The sequence below is a fragment of the Prosopis cineraria genome, unplaced genomic scaffold (assembly GCF_029017545.1).
Source record: "Prosopis cineraria cultivar Desert tree isolate PC_DT_omini unplaced genomic scaffold, ASM2901754v1 PC5, whole genome shotgun sequence".
Lineage (NCBI taxonomy): Eukaryota > Viridiplantae > Streptophyta > Magnoliopsida > Fabales > Fabaceae > Prosopis > Prosopis cineraria.
Genome location: NW_026555336.1, coordinates 23,268,526 through 23,284,641, shown reverse-complemented (window position 1 = coordinate 23,284,641; position 16,116 = coordinate 23,268,526). Strand labels below are relative to the sequence as shown.

General features: G+C 37.5%; 1 protein-coding gene across 8 annotated transcripts; it reads left to right on the top strand.

Moving 5' to 3' along the window:
- Nucleotides 1–1,737: 1,737 nt before the first annotated feature.
- Nucleotides 1,738–15,686, top strand: LOC129312145 (calcium-dependent protein kinase 1-like). 8 transcript variants are annotated; one of them, XM_054954755.1, is made up of 11 exons: nucleotides 1,738–2,512; nucleotides 2,597–2,740; nucleotides 3,016–3,168; nucleotides 3,786–3,901; nucleotides 4,250–4,417; nucleotides 5,179–5,306; nucleotides 5,409–5,508; nucleotides 5,601–6,774; nucleotides 7,043–8,592; nucleotides 8,682–10,170; nucleotides 10,252–12,071. In XM_054954755.1, the coding sequence occupies exons 1-8, from the start codon at nucleotides 1,834–1,836 to the stop codon at nucleotides 5,604–5,606; spliced, it is 1,494 nt and encodes a 497-aa protein (XP_054810730.1). In that variant the 5' UTR covers nucleotides 1,738–1,833; the 3' UTR covers nucleotides 5,607–6,774; nucleotides 7,043–8,592; nucleotides 8,682–10,170; nucleotides 10,252–12,071. The 8 variants fall into 8 exon arrangements, with proteins under 8 accessions (XP_054810730.1, XP_054810728.1, XP_054810729.1 ...); XM_054954753.1 differs by having other exon boundaries at nucleotides 5,586–6,774; XM_054954750.1 differs by lacking the exon at nucleotides 5,601–6,774 and having other exon boundaries at nucleotides 1,739–2,512; nucleotides 8,682–8,716; nucleotides 8,809–10,170.
- The last annotated feature ends 430 nt before the right edge of the window (nucleotides 15,687–16,116 follow it).

The following is a 16,116-nucleotide window of genomic DNA, read 5'->3' as shown; positions in this document are numbered from 1 at the left end:
ACAAGTAATCTTATAGCATCACAAGTAATCTTAAAGTCAGTTTTGTGCTTTAATGATGTTGCCTTATTTGTTCTTCTTTGTGGTTTCATTTGTTTCCTTGGTGTTGCATCACATATTTGTATACTTCAATGTTCACTATCCTATTTTTAAGTATATTATGAGTTAGTAAGATGAGTATTCATTTATGTGATTTTATATAATTTATTTTAGACAAGCAAATATATCTAGAATGACTAAGGAGGCTAAAATTTGTTTGATTAAAATTAATCATATATTAAAAAGTAGACTTTACAATGTTGATTATAGAATGCAGTGCTATTTTGATTAGCAAAGTAGAACTAAATATCCAAAAAGAAACTAAATATTACTGGTATTAACATTTTATGACAGTTATCTATTAATGTAATGCTACTTCTAATATGTTAATTATATTTTGACCCTTTTTTGTGCATAGTTCTAATTTATCACAAGCCATTAGGTAACAGCATTGGCATTTGAAGATATGATATCTTGGATGCACGAAGGTGGACAAGTAAGTTCAGTCTTGTTAGATGTTTTCTCTACTTTTATGTCTTCATTCCTGTTCTTTAGCATCAGTTTAATTTAATTTTAGTTTGGGATATTTGATGCTACCAACAGTACTAAGAAACGAAGACTCCTAACAAACCCAAGTCCAGCTCTACATGAATGTCTCATTCGGTTAGTTTAAAATTGGAGTTCAAAATGCTAATTTTAGAAATAAAATCATCTCTTACTTTAAAAATGTTAAAAATGTTTCTTTGTTGATGACTTACAGAGGTATTAAACTTTAAAGTATTAAATTTTATATTTTCATTATTCATCTTTTCTTATAGATTTTCACTATCTAAATTTTACATGGGAATACTCAGATTTTATAAAGAGAGATATCCTTACCATTTCTTTCTCCATTGATTGTAATATGTTGCTCTTCATTTTCATTTTCATCCAAGTGGACATTCTCACACATGGGAGAAGTATTTAAATCCAAGAAAATAGTGATGTTGTCTCTATTGTCTTCCTCATTAGCTGAAGCATTTAAATCAAAGGAGAAGGAGTACTTTTTTATGATGAAAAATTGCACATTCTATGCCTCTACATTTTTTTTTCCGTATCTGCTATTTGACTCCCTTTTAAAGGGATTTTTTTTTTAACCAAAATTCACTCACTAGTAATTTTCAACTCTCTCAAGAAAAATGATCAACTTTTTCACTATAAAAGTCTCATATCTTATATGTTAAAGTATGAGAGAGAAATATTAAAAAATAATATTATATTTATTAATTGTACTTCTTACCTTTCCATTTTGAGGGTTACTTTTGAATTTTCATCCACAATTATTTTTTATATTTTTATTATATTTGATATCAATAAGATTGATAAAAATAATTTATAAAAAAATTAAAGAAAATGTATATATAGCAGTATCCAGTTTTCATTCAAAAAAAAAATGAAAATCGAGTGGAGATGAGTGAAGGAACAGGAATAGAACGCTGCGTTCGACACTATACACATACGCTGACGCTATCAGGCTTCATATTCAAGAAATATTGAAAATAATTATACTTATATTATTAAAAATTTTAATCCTTTTCATTAAAATAAAATTTTATCCTTAAAATTTTAATAAAAATAAAAAGGGGGGGGGGAGAGAGAGAGGATCTTGAGATCATTCCCAAACTCGGTGGGGTCTACCTTTGGTCATTTATTCTTCTATCCAGCTCTTCTTTAGACACGATCCGCTTCTGATTCAATTCAGTCCCGAGCAGTCTGTCTTCTCCGTTCTGATTTCCGACCACTGTTGACCCATCGTCAATGGGGAATTGCAGTGGCGTAGCCTCCGGGCATAGCCAACCGGACCACTCTAACGCCACTCACTCCGGCCTCCCTCCGCACCAACGTAACAATGGCATCTCCGTCCTTCCTCCTGATTCCAACCCCTCTCGTCCTCCTCCACCACCTAAACCAGCACTCTCTTCTGTTGTCGGACGCGTCCTTGGCCGGCCCATGGAGGATGTGCGTTCCACCTATATCTTCGGCCGTGAACTCGGTCGTGGTCAATTTGGTGTCACCTACCTAGTCACCCACAAAGTAACGAAGGAACAATTCGCCTGTAAATCCATCGCTGCACGCAAACTGATTAACCGCGACGACTTGGAAGACATTTGCCGCGAGGTCCAGATCATGCACCACCTCACCGGTCATCGCAACATTGTGGAGCTTAAGGGAGCTTACGAGGATCGTCACTCTGTTAATTTAATCATGGAGCTTTGTGCTGGCGGGGAGCTGTTCGATCGGATCATAGCCAAAGGGCACTACTCGGAGCGAGCCGCTGCTTATTTATGTCGCCAGATCGTGACGGTTGTGCATGATTGTCACACCATGGGAGTTATACATAGAGATTTGAAGCCTGAGAATTTCTTATTCCTGTGTAAGGAGGAGAGTTCACCTCTTAAGGCCACTGATTTTGGCCTCTCTGTATTTTTCAAGCCAGGTTGCTTCTTTTGATCTTGCGCTTTCCATTCATTTTAGGATATTTGTGATGATTCTGAACTTACTGGTTAAATTTTGAGTATAGGAGATGCATTTAAAGATCTTGTTGGGAGTGCATATTACGTTGCTCCTGAGGTGCTGCGTAGAAGCTACGGACCTGAAGTAGATATTTGGAGTGCCGGGGTTATATTATACATTCTTCTCTGTGGTGTCCCACCCTTCTGGGCAGGTGAAGCTCCTTCCTTCCCAAACTATGAAATGAACTGAAATCTATTTTTTCTGCATATCGTATGGCTCGATGCCTAGATGTAAATTTAGAATGTTAATTGTTTTCAAATAGGTTACTATATTTAGACTTTTTGGTCGATTATGAGCTTTAATTTATTTCAGAGAGTTTCATTGGGGAGATTTGCTTTTCTTTTAGCTTTATTTGATATAATACATTGAGCAGACAGAGTTTGTGTAAATTTGATGTCTCACTTTCGTCTTATCTTCTGTATGAAGAAAATGAACAGGATATCTTCAATTCAATTCTTCGCGGGCATATTGATTTTGCGTCAGATCCTTGGCCTTCCATTTCAAGTAGTGCCAAAGACCTCATCAAGAAGATGCTACAAGCTAATCCAAAAGAAAGGTTTTCAGCAGTTGAAGTCCTTAGTAAGTGGCTTTGCATTATTTCTAGTTTATTTTAGTCATTACTGTTGAGGGGTGAGCATTGTTTACCGCATAAATCTCTATGTATATTAGATAGATTCTGGCTTCTAGTAGGAAAATAGAGTGACACAGTAATTGACTTTGAGATAACAGGACAAGGGATTGCCATATCTCATTATTGATGATGATGATGATCATAATAACTTCATATCTTTTCACAGTAACTTGAAATTTCTCCCTGACTGATGTATAACTTGCTCTTCTATTGTCCCTTACCACAACCTCATAATATCCTTGTGCTTTTGGTATATTTACTTTTAAGTTAAGAGTCATATGCTTGAGTTCCTTTGTGATTGATGTCATAATATGAAAATAACTGTCACCTTATCTCCCTTGGCTGGTCGTTTTATTGGCAAGGATTCCATGTGACTTTATTTGCAATGTGTTGGCTAGTCATCTAGCTTGAGGAACATAATACGTCATCTACATATATGCCTGTGCTTGTCCTGTCCTCCTCTTCATTATCATTGGTGTATCTTAAGATCATTTGTGCTATAAATGGCATGATCCTTCTTTAAATCAACCAGTGATTATAAGATTCCCTGCATATTATATTTCAGATCATCCTTGGATGAGAGAAGATGGGGATGCATCTGATAAGCCTCTTGATATTGCAGTTCTATCCAGAATGAAACAATTCCAGGCAATGAACAAGCTGAAGAAAGTAGCTCTGAAGGCAAGTTATCATTTGTCATCGTTTTTGTTGTAGTGAAAATCATCATCATTACCAAGATTTTAGCATAATATCTGAAATTACTGTTAGATCACAAGCCTTGAAGTCAATGAACAGTATACGTTGATAGGAAGGCTATGAAAAAGCAGAAAGTAACTGAACTAGATCAAGGGCTTAAGTGCACTTTGTTGTGCTTAAATGGAAGATGGTTTGCTTGACAGAAAACTTGGTTCCACATTTGCCAAACCCATAGAAGATGGACAATTTAACTGTTATGAAGGGCTTTGGCTTCAACTTTGGAATCTCTATCCTTATTAAACTTATGTATGATGATTCTTCTCTTCTATTCAGGTAATTGCTGAAAATCTGTCTCAGGAAGAAATTATTGGCTTAAAGGAAATGTTTAAATCCATGGACACAGATAACAGTGGAACAATCACTTATGATGAGTTAAAAGCTGGTCTCCACAAACTGGGTAGTAAACTTTCTGAGTCTGAAATAAGGCAGCTGATGGAAGCGGTAAGATTTCATTTATTTTCTCCCTTTGCATTGTGGTGCTTCCAGAAGATCTGATCTCCATCATTATGTATTTGGGAAGAATGTTTTATTGGAGGTTTAGGTCTTACCCTATTTCTGAAGCTTGACCTGAAGCAAGAATATATCAGTTCATTCATGTAGCTAATTGCAAAATGAACATTTCGATCTGAAACTGCTGTGATGTGATCTGACAACTTATACCCACTATTGATCTGCTGTAGCATTCGGACTATTTTACTGTTATGCTCATTACATGTTGATAGTTGATTATTAGTTTCCCTAAATATTTTACTCCATATGTTTTTTTGAACTTGAATTATTTTGTTAACTTGGATAACTTGTTGACATTTGAACTTTTGATCTTAGTCATTCATTTGGAGCTATATAATATCATTCATGGCTAAATCACTTGTTCTTGCTTCCCACATCTAATCTCTTCTGTCTATTGTCAAGAAACTTGCAGTTAAATTCACACCCAGCAATTTTTATCCCCTGTCTTGTTGTCATCTTCAGTATCCAAACATAGTCTAGCGATTGTATGGACATAATGCTATGTGCATCTTGTGCTGCCATTATAGAGACACTTCAATTTCCTATGATATTGTATGATCTTATAATAAAACAAAGTAGAATGGATGTAAATATTAATCTTTAGCACTACTTGATATTGCGGTTATTAGTTTGCTTGCTTTTTTGTGATGGCTTTTTAATACGTCAATATAACATAATTTTCTGGTTTTCAGGCTGATGTAGATGGAAATGGAGCCATTGATTATATTGAGTTTATATCAGCAACCATGCATATGAATAGAATGGAAAGAGAGGACCATCTATACAAAGCCTTTGAATATTTTGACAAGGACAAGAGCGGGTGATCTAATATTTTCTTCATAATTTGCATTTTACCCTGTATCACCTTACTGGATTTTGAATGACTTGTTGGTTCTCTTTTTCCTGGCTTCTGTAACAACAGGTATATCACGAAGGAAGAATTGGAATCTGCCCTTAGGAAGTATAATATGGGTGATGAGAAAACTTTAAAGGAGATCATTGCTGAAGTTGACTCAGACAATGTATGCTGTTTTTTCCCTTTCATTTCTTTGCTTACATTTATTCTTACATACCTGGGCAATGATTGACCATAACTCAGTTCTTGAAATTGCAGCAATGATGGGGTAGCTTATAACCTGTGAAGATATTTGATGTTGCCCTTTAATACTGTGTCTATCACTTTTCCAATCACACAAACGTATTGTCTCTTATCCAAGAAAAATGAATAAATAATGACCAAAATAAATAAAGAAAAGTGCTGCTGTTGAAAATAACAAATTTTGGAGAATAAACAGACTAGGTACATGAATATACTAATGGATATGGGTATTGTGAGGGTTAAGTGTCTCATGTTCTCATTGGACATGCTTTTTTCTTGAGGCCAGTGTTTTAATTGGACACTTTTAATATTATAATTGAGGTCATAGAACTGTGAACTTCATTCTAGGTAATAGTGGTGGAAGGAAATTAAGCAGAGCTGAATTCTTTAATTCTGCAAGCATTCCAGAAATAGATTAATGTTGATGTCTTTTAGCCCTCTGGCTATATTATCTAGTGGGGTGTGGCATTCTTTCGTTCACATTGGTGACTGTCATTCATATTTTGTTAAATTTTAGACGTTCATATAGGAAAAGTTAGGTACATTGATGTATTTGTATTCTCTAATATTTACTTGTCTGTTATGGCAAATGAATTTGTAAAAGAAGACGTGTGTAAATGGTATTTTATAAAAACATATATAAAAGATAATGCTTTATGGATGTCATATCTCTATAGTTTTTTAAGGGCACTCTGTTTCACCTAAATTGGCGGCGTCCTCTGCCCCTTGATATTGCATGGCGCAAGATGCTTTGGATATCAATATGTCAAACACAACTACTTCAGTTGTCTCCTAATTTAAATGAACAAAATCTAGTTTTTGTTATTCATTACTATTTTCGATAACACATTGGCATTGGGCAATCCGTGCAGTTGATCCTACCTTGTGGGATATTGCTGCTTCTTCTTGTTGTATTACTATTCCTGACGGCTTATCAATATATAGTGACAATAGATAATATTTTTTTAAAATTTATTTTTGTATTATCTATCTATTATATATATGTTTACATGTTGAATAGGGATGAATAGTAAAAAATGCCTTAGGGAATAGGGATGAATAGTACAAAATTGGATTTTTTTCTGCATGTGTACCTATAAAAGGAAAATAACTACCAGTGGCATGTTGACGCGACGGCACCAACACCTCCCAAATTGAAGGAAGGTTTCAGGTTCGATCTCATGCAAATGTGAGTGTGGCTGTGTTTCCTAGTTGTTCCAAGTCCCAACAAGAAATGGAAAATAACTGGCACTATTATAGCAACAATGGTTTTGAGTCCCCTTTATTTTTCGGTCTATATTTGATGTTCATATATATATTTATATTTTTGTTGAAAGTTTACATACAAATTATTCTATTTTTGAATACAACACATGATGTTGATTGTGTACTTAACAACCCAATATTCCTGTGAAATTATCTTTCTTCAAGGCTGCTAATTCTCAGTTTTCTCACAGGATGGAAAAATTAACTACGATGAATTCGTAGCCATGATGAGGAAAGGCAACCCGGACTTCGTGAACAGACGTCGCTAATAAACAGGGATTCTTCATTTCCTTATCATCATCTTTCCTCCATTTCTCAATTATAACTATTGATATCACTGCATTAAATGGATATGTTTTAGTCATAGATTTAATGAGTGGTTATGATTTGGGAAATGGAGGGAAAGTGATCATAAAGAAACGGAAAGATTCCATGTCCATTTTATCGCAGAATTTAACACGGTATTAATGTGCACACCATAGCTTGCGGTTCTTCTTATGGGACCATTTTATATATATATATATATATATATATTAAGTGCTCACCTACAAGGGTGGCTGAGTAAACGATGGTTGTGTACAAATTTGAGAAGTAGATCAGTTCTTCTTTCCAGAGTTTAAAGATTAGGCGAAAGATTATGCCTTCAAGTCTGTCCTCGTAATTTACATTTTGGTTATTTCTTCACCAGCCAACCGTCAATCATGATTGCTCTTTTAAATTAGGGAGAATTTCAATTTAGGATCATGTGTGTGAAATTATTACAAATCAGACCCAATAAATCTTTAAAATTTACTTGAGGATCAAGGCACTAAATTGAAAATAAATTTCACAGGAAAATTATTGTAATATCTTTTGTTTGTGGTGAACAACAAATATCAGGCATGTTAGAGACGTTGAGTTTCAATTGATTATAAAAAAGTCTCGAACTTCCTTACCACAGTTTACTTAAATATAAAAAGATATAAGGCTTTGGTAGAATAAGTATTTGATTTTTATTAAAATATGATAAGATTATAAATCTAAAACTAAAACACTAATTGATAACAGTTTACTTTATTTTTTTTTTTTGGTTTCTTCTTTTATTTATAGTATTAGAGTAACAGTAACCTCTTTTTTGAAACCTAGCACGTTTTGCTGAAGAATTAGGAATCTCGCGAAGCTCATGGTACAGTCTTTATTTCATATTCTCCTTTTTTATAACTAGCCCATTTCACCGAGATACTTGAGCATAGAATTTGGCGTTATTTAAAATCATGTATTTCGTGCCAATGGTTTAATACTTACAGTTGACGGGATTTCGACGTGTTTACTTATTGTGGCCTTTATTGAGTCTTAGGGCCAGTCCTTTTTGTTTATATTAGGCTTGACACTTCAATTACTCAGCTCAACTAGTCATGTGATCTATTTGAGCAATGTTTCATATTTAACCCAAATAATATCCCCCTGTGTCAATGGCTGATAACGTAAGCCATGTGGCACGTTTGAAAAAACTAAAATGTCGCTTCATTTCTAAGTGTCCTTTGTTGATATAAATTCATTTTTTTTTCTGGTCACTTCTCTTGCCCTTTCTATTGTTTCTTAAACTTCAAGTATTCACTCTTCTACATCCCTCTTACCTTAGCTCTCAAATGACTTCTTCCACTTCTGCCGCTTCTTCTATTACCGCTCCATCTTCCACCTCTGTTGGGAGTCTGCCTGATTCTCTGGAGACTATTCGAAATCTCGTTACCCCACTCGGCAGGTTTGTGATGGTACATATTTAGTGGTTTGAAAATCCTTTTTTCCTCTAGATTGGTTCCTCATTTTAATAGTTGTTCATTTTCTTTGCAGGAGGATTCTTCATTCCACGAATCGGTGGCTTTCTAGTAAGTTTTTTACTTCTCATGTTTAGCCCTTTTGTTTTATTGGAGAAGTACACTAACTGTGCTTTGTTTTTCTCCAATACTTCTCCTTGGAGCTTTCAAATCTCCAATAAAAGTGACGTCGAGTACTTGACCATCTCTCCCGACCTGTTCAAAGTTACAGCCCCTACTCAACCAAATCCATGGCTACTGACTACCATTCATAATTTGGTCTTAGCTCGGACGACTTGGCCATTCCCCGAGTCATCCTGTAGAAAACTCAGAAACTAGCCTCGGTCTCCTCATGCTTGGGTCAACTGGGTGAGGTGGTTGAAGTCAGAGTATGCACCTTAATAGAAGGAGATGGGTCTTTACAACCTGATTCAACTATCCCTGCTTGATGTTGATGTCCCAGTCGAGCTTTTGACTGCCCTCTTAAGCTTCTGGGCTTCAGGCTACAACGCCTTCATCTTTGAGCTCAGCCCTATGTCCCTCATGTTATGGGACATTTTCATGTTCTTAGAGCTACCCATCACCGGGGAGGAGAACTTCTGTGCGAGCCTCGACAAGCATGACTCCTACATCGCCCTCCTAGCCGACTTAGAGAGCAAGATCAGGAATGTGGGCTCCTACACAAAGATTATGGAGTTATTCTTCGAGAAGTCAGTCACTAAACTTATCATTGCCACAGAGCACCTGATCTTCATATAGATCCTACTGAGTCAATAGATCCTGGCCCCAAGGGGGGGAAGCCCATGCAGCTGCATTTGAGGATTGCCCAGTCCCTGCTCTGTAGCATTCAAATAGCCATGGGAACAATGTTTCTGTGCCGCCTCTATGACAGCATGAAGGAGTCATTGACGAAGAAACCTTTCAGCAGCTTCTCTAGACTCGTCTAGTTTTTGAAGTTATGGACAACGGCCTACTTTTCACTTCTTCAGTAAGAGCCTTTCCTAGATGATTCTCGTGCTAACCAACCCTTCACCTATCTCCTTGGTAGTCATCCGCTAATCGACTCAAAGAACTTCTTCGAGTTCCTTAGTCAGCAGAGCTGGTCCTTGGGGAGGACCTTAAAGGCCTTCAATATTTCGAACCACCGCCTCTCCACCTAGTACAAGCACATGGTGGACTGGAAGAACAAGCCCGCCAAGATATTTAGGGATGAGGTTTTCCTCTTGGCCACTACTCCTAAGAAGATATGGCTACCATACTCTAGCTCTTCCTCCAAGTCTCTGAGGGTCTACTTGGAATCATATCATCCTCAACTGGTGGCAGGCCAGTTTGGATTGAGTCAGTACATCCCTGGGACCTATCCCCCAAATCAATGTGGAGCTGCTGGATAGGGAGGTTATCGACCAGATAGCCGTTCCACGCATCGCTCAGAGACAGTGCAAGGTAGTACTTGTAGATAGAGATGCCTACCTCTACTTCAATAAATAGTGGCCCTAGCGCTTTAAGCGCAATAAAGAGCCATACTAGTAAGTATCACCTTTCGTGTTTATCTTAGTTTTCTTTCTTTTACCTCATATCCAAGTCTAATCCTGTTTTTATTTTTGTAGGCCGTGATTGAACGTAATCTCACATGTTGATGACATTCCTGAGGAAAAACATTGATGCCCCATTGCTTTTAAGACCCAGATGGCCCTCTCGCCGAGGACCGTGGTCTAAGGGATAAAGCAAGATAATGCCTTATCCTAAGTCTTAGCCCCCTCAGTCCCTAGGAAGCCTGGGGCTAAGAAGATCCCCTCAAGTCGTCTAGATAAATGAGATGGTTCTGATAAGAGGAAGCGAGCTCCATCTCCTTCGCCCGATGCTAAGAGAAGGAAGAAGACAACGCCTCCTCCCCTCGACCAACCTTCCTCTACTCCGCTCCTAACCAGCCCCACTCCCCAGAAGGGTAAGCGCACGCACAAACACCAAAGGATGATGATCCTATTAGCAAATTTGCGACGATAGGGTGAGTCCTTTTCAACATGGGGAGGAGACCCAGCTCCCAAATTCCTGAGTAGTCACTTCTCCCACCTCTGCCAATCCTGAGCCAATACCCATGGATCCAACTGAAATTGCTCAGGAGGTGGCCCAAGAGGTGACGGAGCATACTGAAGATCTGGGGGTTGCTATGTCTGTTGCAAGTCACAGGTGGTGCTGTTAATTCGGAAGACATCGAGGCTATAATTGAGCAGGGAGGGGCTTTTGCTGTAGCCTCGAGTGGAGAGTTGGAGCTTGAAGTCCAAGGTCTTACTTCCACCGAAGGCCCCAGGATGGTCTCCCCCATCAATTCGATCCCACCCCCTAACTAATTAAGCGCTCAAGAAGTTGGGGACTCTGAGAGGTCCTTAGAGGGATTCTAGGCAGCGACTATGAATAATGCCCTAGTTGCCTTGGTCTCCAGTTAAAGCCTCTCGATGCGGGGTCAAACTGATTCCTCCACTCTCACGGGCCGTGTAGAGGAGGCCTTGCGATTAGCAACGCGATCTGCGCATACTCCTCCCCCTTCTACAAGTAAAGACAAAGCACTTGTGGACCCAATTCAGGTATTGGCTTGTTCTGCTCTTCCCTTCTAGTCTTTCTAATTCCTTTTTTATCTCTCATTACTGACCTCACTTTGTTTTCTTCGGTTGGCTTTATTCGAGGTGGTACCCTCTGATGCCCTTCTAGCCCACATCTGTGGCCCTGAAATGGATGTAGTGTAGGATGCTTGGAGGGTCATGTAGTTCCAACTTAGCCGAGATCTACTCCTCATTCCTGAACAGAATTATAAGGAGATGATTTGGGCTCTCGAGGCTATAGAGAAGGTAGTCTCCATGTCTGAGTTAGTGCTCCTTCAAGCTCAAGTCTCGGCATGTTATAGCATCATCAGCCAGTGCTATAAAGAACTCCCCCTCCTATCAAAATATTTAAAAAACAATTGGTCAGTGAGGGACAAGTATCTTGCCACCAAGACCCAAATGATTGCTGCCACTAATCGGTCTAAAAGATTGCCCCTCGCATAGATCACCTCCAGGCACTACGGGCTAAGGTGGTGGACTTGAGGCGCCAGCTAGCAGCAGCTGAAGAGGAGTTGGTGCAAGCTGAAGCTGAAGACGATCTAGCTGAGTCTAAACTAGAGACCGCAACTAAGGCTCTGGATGAGGCACAGGCCATTTCAGATGAAAAGCTTCATTCCATGCTTGAGTTTGAAATGGCCCTTACTCGCTATTAACCCTTTCTGAAGAATTAGACTCAGCTTTGGCGACATGAGAGACCATATGTAGCCTTTGTAAACAATATATAAATGTATCTTATTTTTTTTCATTGTTTATTCTTTATTCTTTATTCCAGTACTCTACACCCTTTGTAACACGATTCAAATGTAATAAAGGTAAATAATTTTCTATTATTGTGCATCTTTCGTATGCCTTGAGGCCATTCTAGACCTCGAGTCCTTTATTGCTTTTTTACTATAATGACGGCCAATACTTCTTCAAATATTTTTCATTTATGGCTTGTTTATGCAGAATCCCATCGATGCTAGCTAACACATAAGTACTCCCTTTAAGTACTTCATTTACCTTGAACAGTCCTTCCTAGTTAGGTAAAAACTTACCAAGCATCCAATCTTTAGAACTAAGTGGTAACACAAGTTTCCACACGAGCTTGTCTACCTAAAAGTGTTTCCTTCTTATTCGTTTATTATATATCCTTGAAATCTCTTTCTTTTAGGCAATCATATGATCTAGCACTTGTAAACAAATTTCATCTAACTGAATTAACTCGTTCATCATAGCCTTGTTGTAGTCATCAAACGGTCTTCCCAGACTGCTTGCAACGCGTAACAAAGGGACTACTATTTTTATAGGCAAAACGGCCTCGTGCTTATATGTTAACACATACGGGCTCGTGCTCGTAGCCTCCCTCTTAGATGTATGTGACACTCATAGTGTCTCAAGCAATCGTACGTGCCATTCTCTTTGATTGTCTTCTTTAGAATTTCGAGGATAATCTTATTGGAAGCTTCAGCCTGTCCATTTGCTTGAAGATAATATGGCGAGGATGTCAATAATTTAACCCCACTTTTCTTGGTGAAAGCTTTAAAGTCACTTCCAATGAACATTATCCCTTGGTCTGTTGTAATCGTTTGAGGAATCCCAAATTGAAACATGATTTATTCACGCATGAAGTTAATGATGTCATCCTACTCCACTTTCTTCATAGGAATGGCCTCTACCCACTTAGTGAAATAATCTATGGCCACTAAGATGAATGAGTGGCCCTTGGATTAGGCCGGATAGATCTTTCCTATTACATCCATAGCCCATCCTCGGAAAGGCTATGGCTTGATAATTGGATGCATGTCTAATGCTAGAACTTATTGTGTTGGCCCGTGAGTCTGGCACTTCTTACACCTTCTAGCATATTCAATGCAATCTCTCATCATTGATGGCCAATAATATCCATGCCTATGCACCAACCATTGCATCTTTGGCCCTGACTGATGGGCCCCACATACTCCCTCATGCATCTATCTTAAAACCTCCATATAATCAGTGAAGGTTAAACATTAAGTAATAACCCGTCGGGGCCTTCCCCGAATAATTCATCTCCAATTAAAATGAAGTGTTGAGCGCATATGCTCGTTTTGTAAGGGTACCATTGATTGGGATCTTGTAGATAACTCTTGAAATCACCTCGCTAATCCTGAGTTAACTCTTACAAGACCGCGCTGCATTATACTGTCAAACACACTGAGCGACCGAGGGATGTTCTTTTCATTCCACCACAATTACCTTTCTGGTGAGTTCAAGTGATAGCCTTGGCCCTAATACTACTTGAGCTAGTTCATTGGCCTCCCAGTTTTGAGCTCAGAGAACGTGAGTTAACATTATTGTCTTGAACTCTTTTAGAATCTAAGAAGCCCTACCATAATACATTACTAGAGTAGGGCTCGTGCATACACTCGCCAGTTAATTGTTTGATGACTAACTGAGAATCCCCTTCTATGACCACATCACGAGCTTTCATTTCTTAAAGAATCTCGAGCCCTGTGAGTAGTGCTTCATATTTTGCCTGATTGTTAGTACACTCGAAATTTAATTGAAGAGATAATATCATTTTTATCTTAGTAGGAGAGGTTATTACTATCCTAGCCCCAGATGCTTGTTCAATACTAGATCCACCAAACTTAAGCACCTAGAGCCCCGAATCTACTGAGAACACAGGTAGTTCTTGCTCCTCTTCGAGGAACTCAGCTGAGGGGTGATCAGCTAAGAAATCTGTTAATGCTTGGCCCTTTACTAATTTTTTTAAGGCAAAAATATTAATGAGAATTCTACCAAGGCCAAGCTTCACTTCCTCATATGGCTCGTCATGATTAGCTGATTAAGCATGTATTTAATTAAATCAAAATGGAAAACCACATACACACCTGCATTTATTATATAATGTCTTAACTTAGTACAAGCATAATATAGTGCCAAATACGCTATTTCCACAGCTAAGGATTTGGTTTTTGTAGGAGTTAAATACGTACTTAAATAATAGACCGCTTGCTTATATCCCCCATCAACATTTTGGACTAATATACAATCTATGGACGTGGCGGTATAAGCTAAATATAATAAAAATGGGTTGTTCTCCTCGAGGCTGTTAAGACTAAAGGCTTTGTCAAGTGTTCTTTAATCTTGTCGAAGGCCACCTGATGATGTCTGGTCCAAGTGAATTCCTCGGCGTCTTTAAGTTTCAGGAGCTCGAAAAACTCTTTCGTCTTCCCTACAAGGTTCGAGATGAAATGCTTGAGATAATTGACTTGTCCCAGGAACCTTTGAAGTTCTTTCTTGTTGCTTGGTGCCTTTGCCTCTAAGATAACCCGTGCTTTACTTCGATCTACTTTAATCCCCTTTCTGTGGACCAGGAATCCAAGGAAATTACCTACGATTACACTAAAAGTACACTTAAGTGGGTTTAATTTAAAGCCGACTTCCCTCATTTGGAGAAAACTCATCCTCAAATGCTCAATACATCATTATAAATTTTAAAAAATAAAAAAGAAATTAAATCTAGACTCCAGATCTGCACCACCTTCTGTGGAAGTGTAAAGGAGGCTTCCCTCCTACTCCCCAATTGATGAAACTATTCTGGCTCTAGTCGGCTCCAATAGAAATTTCTCCAATTCACAGCATCATATTAAGAATTTGTCACACGTCTACCACGATGATTTCAAGTACGACCTTCGAGCAATTTATGGATGCTTCTCTTTGATGAATACGATTCTACTATTGTGGTTCAAGTAGAGTTGGGAATTTGGATGAAACGAGTCTATTTGGGCTTGGCCCGAATAAGTCAGACTCGAATAGGCCCGAACCCGAACAAGGCCGACTCCCTGAAAAGCCTAAATAACCAAGTTTAGCCCGAATTTTTTCAGTCTTCGGATGGCCTATATATCCAAATGTTATTTTTAAAATTATATTTAATTAATTATTTTACTTTAAAATTAATTATTTTATTTATAAAAAATATAAATATTTTTTCAATACTCAAACGGTGCATGAGACTTAAATATATAATATTTTAATATAAAATAATTTAAAATTAAATAATTAATTAATATTATTATTTTTATATTTTTTAAATAATTTTTTATTCAAATGTTCAAGTCAAGTTCCAATTCAATTGCATTTCTGAAGCATGTCAGAGATGGGCTACAGGACCGAGTAGGGCATTCTGTGGGTGTCATTGGACTTGGAGGTGTAATGCCATTGATCCCAGAAACAAAGGTGGCAATGATGATGGGTGGTTTTGTAGTGGTTGAAAAAAATTGATTCCTGAGTGTAATTGACTGTAAACGAGGGTGAGGAGGATGGTGGATGATGGTGAAGAGTCATGTGAAAGCTAGAAGCCAGGCGAATGGAGCTTCTTTGCTTTTTGGAGGCGAGAGTGAGAAATCCTACAGTGATAATTCAAATTTTGTTTTTTTTATATTTAATTTCTCCAATAGTACTTAAATGCCATTTTCCCTGGATGAATAAAAAAAAAAATGGATGATTTAAATTAATAAACTAGCTAAAAATGAGTTGTAGAATTATTTTTGAAAAAACTAGCTACTGTGTAGTGTTGCTGAAAAAACCGCTGTGAACAGGTGCATCTATCTTAATTAGCAAAAAATGTCACCTTTATCTACGCTGTTACTGATTTAAAATTTTTTTTATTAGATTAAATAATTATTTTATTATAATTTATTTAATTACTAATTTTAATTATATATCTATTTGTTAAAAAAATAAATTAAGAGAGGTGGCATTTTTAAATTTGCAAACGCCACTCCCTCTTTTTTCGTTAATTAATTTTTTATAAGATAAAGTATTATTTTATTATAATTTATTTAATTATTATTAATTCTTAATATATATCATTATTTAATAACTAAAAAAGTAGAGACTTGCACTTTT

Excerpts from the sequence above, each read along its gene's own strand:
- LOC129312145 (XM_054954752.1), top strand. The coding sequence starts at position 1,834 with ATGGGGAATTGCAGTGGCGTAGCCTCCGGGCATAGCCAACCGGACCAC. Across the intron at positions 3,169-3,785 it reads TTCAGCAGTTGAAGTCCTTA|ATCATCCTTGGATGAGAGAA; the intron begins GTAAGTGGCTTT and ends ATTATATTTCAG. Across the intron at positions 3,902-4,249 it reads TGAAGAAAGTAGCTCTGAAG|GTAATTGCTGAAAATCTGTC; the intron begins GCAAGTTATCAT and ends TCTTCTATTCAG.